Below are 10,445 nucleotides of genomic sequence, written 5' to 3'. Positions count from 1 at the left end.
CTAGGCTGTGGTCAAAGGTACAGCCAACCTCTAGAACAAACACCTATACGATTTTCATTGATGACAACAACAACATCAGGAGTGTTAGCTGGGATATTAGAGAACACATCTGAATCATCACTACACAGACTGAACATGCTCGGCTTCACAATAGAATGTTTAAAGAGCGATGTTAAAGACCTGAAAGTAGAAGTGATATCTTTTGGTATCAGATGCACTAATCTGTCATGCGTACATATGTAAAGCCCTTTGTATGCATGGCAACCATAAGATGTGAGACATGGTTTCAGTTATCTGTTCATGACCATGATGTACAGTGAGGAGCATGACTGTCAGGAAGCCAGATGGAAAGATTGAGCTTGGTTGTTAAAATCTGCTCTCATCAAGAGCTACACTTTTAAACACTGCATGAGAGACAGAGTGATCTGCTGCAGGGAGACAAGACATGCAAGCTTCCCTTGAAGTTTCAACTCAGTCCAATGTTGTCGTTGTCTTTGTTGTTGCGCCCTCATGAGGTGACATCGGGCAACTTTTCAGCCCTGATCCCCAAAATAACGGAGGTGGTTGAAGCATACAAACATTTATATGTACATGCACTAAATAGAGTAAACAAAACAAACAAAACCTAACAATTATGGTTAAAATGTGCTATATTTAATAGTTTTACATTGTATTTCACAGATTCTGTACTTCACACATTATTTAGGTCAATTTCACACACTCTGGAAATCATCTCGCGACCCCCCCATCAATGTCCCACTTTGGGAACCACTGATCTAACCCACAGACAGACAGACAGACAGACAGACAGACAGACAGACAGACAGGCAAACAGACAGACAGACAGACAGACAGACAGACACACACACACACACACACACACACACACACACACACACTGTGTGTGTGTGTGTGTGTGTGTGTGTGTGTGTGTGTGTGTGTGTGTGTGTGTGTATAATGTGTATAATGTGTATAATATAAGTGTATAATTAAGTTTTTTTATTGAACTATTTAGTTCAATAAAAAAACTATATAGAAAAAACTATATAGAACTAAATAGTTCAATAAAAAAACTTAATTATACACTTGATCTGTGTGCTCCAGTACCTGATGGATTACATCCAATCATCTATATTGTAAGTTTGCCTTCTCTGAGAAGCACCAGACCAGCCTGCTGGGCTGTAGAGGTTGAGGCGCGCTTAACTACATCCTACATGATTTAAATTATTTATTTATGTCCACATCATGGATACAAAGGTCAAAGGACAAACTAAGGACAAACTAATAAGGCAATCAGATGTTGGGAGTCAATCAGTTATAGCCTGGGTAAAACCAGCCTCCACATGACCTCTAGTGCTACCACAAGAACTTGCGCTACAGGCATAGCCTGTGACGTCAAGTTGAAGGCTGGGTTTACCCAGGCTATAACTGTGATCTAATGTGATCTAACTGTGAACTAAGTGACCACAGAGCCTCCCCTGAAACTGCTTGGAGCACCCCTGGGGAGGCCTGCCTCCCACTTTGGAAAACCCCTGCTCTACACAGAACTACATGCTCCACTGACTCCTCCTCCTCCTGACATATCTCACACAATCCTGTCTAGTGTTTCCCTATCATTTTCAGTGTTTTGTTTAGAGCACAATGTCCCACTCCCAACCTTAACCTTGCCAACACAATTTCCTCTCTCCTATGTCCACCCCCTGCCCTAGTACCACACTCTTTTTAATTTGATACAGATGCCTCCCTCCTCTCTGTCCCACTCCTACCTCCCTTGCCACACTTGATTGTTACCCACCCCCAAAAAACACAAAAAGCTCTGCTTTACTGATACTAACCTGCATCTCTATATTTCCTTTCTTTATTAAAGCCCTCTTCTTAGCTGATCCAACTCATCCGCCCTCTCATTCCCCCTCACCCCTACATGTGCTGGAACCTAGGCCTACAACAATTTAACCTGACCTCCCTGACTTGCTATTCTTGTGTGACTGACCGAAGGACTTCATATAACATCTTGACGACAGCTGTTTGAATGAAAGGACCTTAAACTTGCTAGGACTGAGGAGGAATCCACTGATTGGTCAGAGCCAAGGCAAGACTTAGCAGGAGGCACGTTTGTTTTAAGTATTTGAAAGAATCTGGATTAATTGAGAGAATTTAAATCATTGCATTTTTTCTTTTTCTTTCATTATTTTTTATTTTTCTGACAATCTAATGTTTCACACTCCAATCCGGTAGGTGGCGGTAATGCACCTCCAAGCTGGTTGCCAACCGCCAATCAAATCAAAAGAAGAAGAAGTACACTTTACAGAAAGAGCGCCCTCGTTGGATCACTCGCTCGCTGCGTCCCAAAATATATATTATTTCTCACTCTCACTAACGTTGTTGTGGTATCGTCATAGGAGTAGGAGATAAACAAAATAAATGTAAATACATTGAATATTGGTCAACTTCCACCCACTGACAGCCTGTTACCCATGGATGGCTCTGGTTACACCATGACTGTAAAAAAAAAAAAAAAAAAAAAAAAAAACTTTGCTCCAATCTGTAAAAGCGATCGGGTGTCACGCGTTTCCAGTTTCCAGTTTTAACGACTGCTGGGAGTTGTAGTTCCACACTCGCCCGAACGTGTTGAAATGATGAGGCGGTAAACTGTTTGGAACTACAAGTGTCTTTCACGGGACCAGGGGATCCCGAAAGCGCATCCTGAATGATATTAGGCGAACCCCATAGTGGCGCTGACAAGGTAAACAGATAATATTATCATCAAAATAATCTTAGCCTATTTATAAAGTTACAGGCATTGTTTTTCAATGATTACGTTAGCTGTAACAATGTTTACTCCCCGTCAGTTTCCACCCAGTTAGTCAATTGAAGCCGATAGAGCCGAGCCGAGGCTCTGTTGAGTTTGGACGGGCGAGCTGCCTATGCTAGCTTTAGCTGCCGTTATTTAAAAAACGGAATTTCATACCGTTAACATGCACTAAAATTAGATAGTTACATTACAAAAATCGAGCGTGTGGCAACACAGACATGTGCATGGAAGACATGAAAGAAAGTAGGCTACATATTTACCTTTATCTTGGTCTTTTATTTAAAGAGCCTGAATATAATGTTTGTTTGAAGAGGCTGAATATAATAATAACCAACAACAGATCAAGTATCTTTTGGGGGGTATTCATCTATATTAATCTTAACAGGCAAGATCAAAGCCGATTTGTGTGGAGGGATCACTGAGATAAATATGTCGATGGGAGGGATCGGGATCCGTTAAGTTGTACAATTTTTGTTTGCGGGATTCATGACTCATTACTTGATGGAGTGAGAAAAAGCCAGTAGCCCGGTTTTGAGGAACTATTAAAATGTGTGAAAGGACATTTGGAGTGCTGGCTTTTTCTCATAACTGAACTCTTTGCTTGCCCTGCACCCAGTGAGTTTTGAATCTATTTTGAGTGTGCTCGCTACCGGTGAGTTTCTATTTCACTACTTGATGGAGGCAGAGGTTGGAGAGTTGAATACCGGTAGGCTGTATTGTACATCTCAGACAGATAAAGAAACGCAAAGGCTATTAGGACGTTGTGTTATGAGGAGTAGCAGTCCTGAGAGATGGGCCCACAGGATATAATCCATGGATATGATAGATTTGTGGCCATAGAGGTCATAAGGCAGGATTGAACCAGATAGATTTAGCAAGGCAACTGTGCAGTTTTATAGTGAGTTTGCTAATTAGTTAAAATACACAACACAACAGTACTAAAAGTGAAAGTGAATAGCCGTGAAGAGAAACTGGTCCCCCTCCAGCATAGCCTATACCTACAAGATGTTATCTGGAATGAACCTTGGTATCCAAGTATGAAGTATTGTTATGGGTGTTGAAATGCTTAAAACGGCTGATATCTATTTATCTGTATTCCTCTTAATTTCCAGGAAAGAAGTAGGATTTCAAAATGGCAGGTTTGTCACTTAAAACAAGTTTTAAAATTTGCAACAGTACTTTTAAAATTTGCATGTTGGCTCACTTTTTTAATCATTAAACACACTGGTTACTTATTGCTTCAAGACTCATTCTCATTTTCTTCTTTGTACCTATAGTCCCTCTGTTGTCATTACATGTCACTATTTGCATGGTGCCCCCAATCTTCTGTCAAGCTCCCATCTATTCTTTCTATTGTTCTGGAGAAAGTTAACCAATCATTTACTTCTTATATCTGATTCAGTCAAAAACTCACCGCTCCATATCATTAACTGGTACTAAAAGCAGTTGGATGTAGTTTTGATGTCTTTATTCAGTATTTATTGTGGCTTGTTGATTGATTGATTGATTGATTGATTGATTGATGCATTATTGTTTACTTTAAATTATAATTATTTCAATTATAAAGTCCAGATACCGGTACGTATTATAGTGATCAGGCCTTTGGCATCAGGGCCCCTAGAAATATAAAGTATCCAGAGGAAAGGAAAAGCGGTGTCATCATTTAAGTCTTTCATCTTGTTTTATTTTTGCGTGATGTTTATGAATATTTTAGTTTAGTTTTACATCTGTAAAGTGCACTGCAATAGTTTTTCGTTTTGTGTAAATACATATTCTGAACATAAAGGAAATGAATATTATGTCTTGAGATAACACTGTGGCCTGCAGAAAAGCAATATTTTTCTTCCTCTTTTAGAACGGGTGAATAACTTCCCTCCGCTGCCTCAGTTCCTGAGAATCAAGTCGTGCTTTTACCAGAATATTGAGGAGGAAATTCCTGCACCTCACCAGCAGTTGGTGCGCAAAGTCTACATACTTTGGATGAGTGAGTGATTTCCCATGCATTTTCTGCCTTTGGCTTTGGGTGTCTTATGAATTTTCTGTCTGAGACACATGTTTCCTCTCCACTGTGAAGAATTTCCATTACTGCCATTGAACTCCTCTCCTTCTCCTCTTCTCTCCTGTCCCCTCATCAACTCATTTCTTCTCTTCCCCCCTTCATCTCTCACCTTGTCTCCTCTCCTCTGCAGTGTATTCAGGCACACTATGTATGAACGTGATCTCATGTATTGCTTGGTGGGCTGGAGGCGGCAACGCCACCAACTTTGGTTTCTCCCTGCTCTGGCTCATCCTCTTCAGCCCCTGTAGCTACACCTGCTGGTTCAGACCACTCTACAAGGCTTTCAGGTGAGGGACAAAACAGTCATACAGTTCATCTTGTTACCGAGAATAATTAATCTCCTAAAGGTCCTTACACATCAAGAGCGATGCGAATATATGGCACGAAATTGCGATGCAAGTTTTGACCCACCTGTCAATCACAGCCACAGATGTGCACACGTCGGAAGCGAATTTCGGAAAAATCGACCATGGTTCGAAAAAATAAACACCGCAATAACGCTCAGCGAAACTTCGCCGTTGGTATACACGGTTGCATTGACTGATATAGGGTCGGAAAATATTATTGACGTGTGAATTAATCGCACGAAAAAAACGCTCCCGATGTGTAAGGACCAACATTTTGTTTGCTTAAGGCTTATGTTGTCAGATAGGCAACATCTATTGCGCCTGTTCTGTGACAAACTACCCAGTACCCACCCATCATTTCACATCAGCTCAGGTTACTTAAATAATTAGTATTATCTCTCACATAGATATCCTCAACTTTTCAAGTTCTAGCCCACCGCCTCCTCCCTGGTTTCATATCATCATCATCATATCATTCTGATTCATGTTTGACCTTTGCTGTAATGGAAGCACCGCTGTGCAAAACGCTTGTAAATGCAGCCTCAGTAGAATATCTGGTCCTGATGATGAAAAGACACAAAAAACAGTCGCCCACAGCACAGCCTCAAGTTCCATGATCTGTGATGGCAGCCATCTTGGTTAGTCAGAAAATGGTTCTCTGTGGTTTGACATTATGAGTACATCTTGTTCAGTTGTGGATGTGTTGCCAGTTTGACCCAAATTTGTATCCACATGTTAGCAACCGGTGGGAGGTAGCAAATTGCCTCTGACCCAGTTAGAAAACCCGTGCCATCACTAATGTAAGCTTGTTTTCCTCCTCTTCTTTTTTTAATCAGTTTGTATTTTGACTTTCTCTTTTTTTTGTTAACAGGGCTGACAGCTCTTTCAACTTCATGGCCTTCTTCTTCATCTTCTTCCTTCAGTGTGTCTTGACCTTCATCCAGACTATAGGCATCTCTGGCTGGGGAACTTGGTGAGTTGATCTCCCCCCCCCCAAACCTACATTCAACTTCAGGACAGGTGCTAAAAACAACCAAACATTGCAACAAATGGCTGAGAGAAAAGGTCGAGACCAAAAGCATGGAAATCGATGGAGCGTGTAATTGATCACATGATGGTATTGCAATGCTAACAGGATTTGGTCCTCATACGCTGTCCACAGCTCTCTGTGTAGGTGCAGCACCCATGCTATTGAAATGGTAGTGTAGGTCTGATGGGTGCTGAATAGGGATATACTGTAGAGGAGGGGGCTTCTGGGATGCCAGAGATTACTGTTGGAGGTCGTGAGTCTAATTCACTGAAACTCTAATAATCACATTGACACGCCTGCTCTCCCTCATCTCCCATTCCTCTAACTTCCAGCTCAGGTTTCTGTGTCGCTCGGTTTAGTTTCATAGTAGTGATGCTCGGGGCTACCCGGAACCCGCCGGGTCCCGCGGGCTGATCCGCCATGCAGGCGGTCCGGGTTGGCAAATTCGTAAAATATCACGGGGGGCAGGCTCGGAATGTGACAAAGCAACATTATTGTGTAACTTGGAGTTAGAGAAGTGAAACATGCAGAGTCACAGACTAACTGGGGCCCTGGGCCGTTTGAGTGACTGCGTTGAGGCAGAAAGAACTCCTAACAACATGAAAGAAGCAGCCGCGCAATGCATGCATCAGTAAAACTGTGTCTGTGTGAGAGAGAGAGAGAGAGGGGGGGGGGGAGGCAGAGTTTGGACACCTTGCGTCATACATAGGCATTGTGACATCATTGTGACATCACTGATGATGTCATCAGTGACACACACACACACACACGAGAGCGAATGAGGGAGAGGTAGAGAGGAGGAGAGAGACTGGTTACATTAAATTAGCTGTTTGCAGAGAGACTGGTTACATTAAATTAGCCGTCTGCGGGCTGCTGGGTTGGGTTAGGTTCGGCATTTTCAGATATTTTAATGGGCCGGGCGGTGCGGACTGGCTCCGACGATGGGTTTGGTTGGTGCGGGCCTTAAAAAAGCCTGACCATTTCATAGCACAGTGGATGAGGTTCTGCACGGTGGTAGGTGCTTTCTGTCAGGGATTTCAGCCTTTTACACAAATCAGAAGAGAACCACTATCCCTGCAGGCCTGCACACACATTAAGTTAAGGGATATGAATGCATTCTAGTTTACATTTGGGACGGAATAATATCCAACCTTAATTGTCGTGCAAGAGGTTCATGTTTTCTTTACGATTTTTGTATTACTTTCTCAACCTTTTCTACCTTCTTGTAGAACACCGATCATCGTAAGTTACGAAAGATAAGAGAAGTTATGCTTTTATCACGTTATGCTTTTAAACACTGTAAAGCATTTTGTCACTACATCTCCGTTTCCTCACTGCACTGCTTCATGACTTCATGAAGAACTTAGGATGTTTGTATTTAATCCACTTTGCTAATGGCATACAGTGCACTAACCCCCTACTACCCCACTTCACTCTCATCCACACGCTGAAGCGGCTGGCTTGCAACAGTGATCTTTTTCCAAACCAACGTGGGCTCTGCTATAGTGATGCTTATCACTACTCTGCTCTTCACTCTGGTGACTGTTTTAATGGGACTAATTCTCATTAGGGTGAGTCCAACACACACACAGCAAATTGTACGCACTTAATCACACACACACACACACACACACACACACACACACACACACACACACACACACACACACACACACACACACACACACACACACACACACACACACACACACACACACACAGATTTAAATTCTTTCCCTCACACATATGAACATGCTCAGACACGCCCAGACACTTGAAAACATATTGCCACACACACACAAATACACATGCATGTGGGGACCGGGTAGTGCAGTGGTAGATTCCTTGCCTACCAACACGAGGATCGCAGGTTCAAGCCCCTGTTTTACCTCCGGCATGGTCGGACGTCCATACAGGCACAATTGGCCATGCCTGCGGATGGTAAGTGTGTCCTGGTCGCTGCACTAGTGCCTCCTCTGGTCGGTCGGGGACACCTGTTTAGAGGGGAGGGGAACTGGGAGGAATAGCGTGTATCTTCCCACGCACTATGTCCTGCCAGTGAAACTCCTCACTGTCAGGTGAAAAGAAGCGGCTGGTGACTGCACATGTATCGGAGGAAGCATGTGCTAGTCTAGAACTCTCCCCAGATCGGCAGAGGGGGTGTAGCAATGACCAGGACAGCAGGGGGGAATTGGCCAAGTACAATTGGGGAGAAAAATTAGAAGAAAAAACGTCATAACACACGCACAAAATAAACTATGAATCTCTGCGTCCGGCAGGTGCACAGACTGTACCGCGGCGGCGGCGGGAGCTTCCAGCGTGCTCAGGAGGAGTGGACCACTGGAGCCTGGAAGAATCCCGCTGTGAGGGAAGCAGGCTTCAACGCAGTCACTCAAACGGCCCAGGGCCCCAGTCTGCCCGAGTACCCTGCCGCAGTGCCCAGCTACCCCGACAACAGTCACTGGTGATACCTGTGAAACGCGTCCAGATGGAGACAGAGAGCTGGCCAATTCTGTGGTGCACAAGAGAGCTGAACACTTGTTCACTACACTATAATTTTACAAAATGCATTTTGTATTTTTTTTTTTGAGTGAGAAGATTTATAAAAGATGAGTGCTGAAAGAAGAGAATGAAACAAAGAGCCTCTTCAGTGAAGCTCATTTAAGCCTTACAACTGGAGGAGGGTTATCTTCGAAATATGCCATTCCATTTCACCTGTTTACATGTCGCTCACCAAAATGAATCCCATTATTTTACATTTACAAGAGGCACAGAGAGAAAGACAATTTTATCCAAGACATTTGTTTATGAAGATATACTAATTTGTAAATATAATGCAATTCAAAACTATTAAAAAGAGTAGCAACTGTTTGAGGATACCAATGTGTGTGAAAGGCGTGTGCCTTATGGACCTTAGGAGAGCAGTGCTTCATGTACTGCCATAACTGCATGCTGGGAATTGTAGTATGCTGAAAAAGGCTGAAGCCCAGGGATTTTCTTTTACAACTAGAGAAACGAAAGTCTGTAAACTGCACGATTTTAATCGGGTGACACCTTTCTTCTGTGTATTATATATACTATGACGGCACCTCAGTTTATTTTTGATACCTTATGCTTGATGTCTTAATACTTGTGTGCTTTGGCTATTTTCTTGAAATGCGCCCTAAAATTGCGTGCAGCTTTTACATGTGAAAAACATCTTGCTTGACGCTCGCCTTAACAGATGCTGCTTTATTGTTTAACTGGACTATGCTTCAGTGAATCAATGTATGTGTGTGTGAACACTTCAAAAGTAGATAGTCAGTAATCCTCCTAATTTCTCTGCACTGATGTGCCAAAACACTTGCCAGTTTTAGTTTTCATTATTTAAATTCTGCCAAAAGTCACACCCAAAGCAGATGCTTTGGCTGCCTCAGTGTATTTCTCACGCTGCACACTGGCACTTTCTACTTTCAAAGTGTTTGATTTTGGTGGTCAGTGCCCGGCGGTGGAAGCACCTACTTATCTCTTGTCAGTGTGCCAGTCATTTCACTTTCCCCCCAGATAGACTGTCATGTTTAGTGACTGCTTACCTTACATGCACATTTACTAGGATCCATTTTCTCTCGGTCAAAATGAATTGACGTCATGTAATCACTATACAAACTAGAACAAGCAGCCCAACTGGCTGATTGAAACTACCAACAATTATGATTCCACACACAATTTAATCCTATGCCAAGTCAGCCTTTTCATATCGGGAGCAAATCCTGTGGAGTCTTGCATGTAAATGTCACAAACTTGTGTTTAAATGCATTCTTATTCAATTTACAGGACAAAATTACAAATCTAATCTAATCATCTAATCTTCATTTTGGCTCAATGGTCCAGTCGAAGCTGGATCGTTGAGGTGCCTGCAGTGATTTTTTTGTTGTTGCTACAAAAGTGTCCTTCATGGCTGACTGCCAATACAACTATATAGATTTCTTTTCTCTGTTTGTTATTTGATAAGTGACAAAATATTCATGGATATGTGGATGAAATGTCAAACTAACCTTTAAATATGACTGAACGTTTGAGTAAATATTCTTCACACTGTGTCTGGCCTGGTTGATGAGTAGGATTGATCGTTTGTATACACTGCATATGAACAACAGTAATAGTGTAGAATCTGGGCTCAAACTCAGAAAGAAAACCCACAAACATACAGTATACAAT

At 42.4% G+C, this 10,445-nt stretch overlaps 1 protein-coding gene across 3 annotated transcripts; it reads left to right on the top strand.

Annotated features, from left to right (window-relative positions):
• Positions 1-2,653: 2,653 nt before the first annotated feature.
• Positions 2,654-10,325, top strand: scamp4 (secretory carrier membrane protein 4). Of its 3 annotated transcripts, none has more exons than XM_083647080.1 (7): positions 2,654-2,743; positions 3,925-3,951; positions 4,668-4,796; positions 5,002-5,158; positions 6,090-6,191; positions 7,702-7,819; positions 8,528-10,325. In XM_083647080.1, the coding sequence occupies exons 2-7, from the start codon at positions 3,945-3,947 to the stop codon at positions 8,714-8,716; spliced, it is 702 nt and encodes a 233-aa protein (XP_083503206.1). In that variant the 5' UTR covers positions 2,654-2,743; positions 3,925-3,944; the 3' UTR covers positions 8,717-10,325. The 3 variants fall into 3 exon arrangements, with proteins under 3 accessions (XP_083503206.1, XP_083503208.1, XP_083503207.1); XM_083647082.1 differs by having other exon boundaries at positions 2,716-2,743; positions 3,930-3,951; XM_083647081.1 differs by lacking the exon at positions 2,654-2,743 and adding an exon at positions 3,348-3,464.
• Positions 10,326-10,445: the final 120 nt, after the last annotated feature.

The sequence above is a fragment of the Poromitra crassiceps genome (genome assembly GCF_964638095.1).
Source record: "Poromitra crassiceps genome assembly, chromosome: 12".
Classification (NCBI taxonomy): domain Eukaryota; kingdom Metazoa; phylum Chordata; class Actinopteri; order Beryciformes; family Melamphaidae; genus Poromitra; species Poromitra crassiceps.
This window is presented reverse-complemented; position numbering and strand designations above follow the sequence as displayed.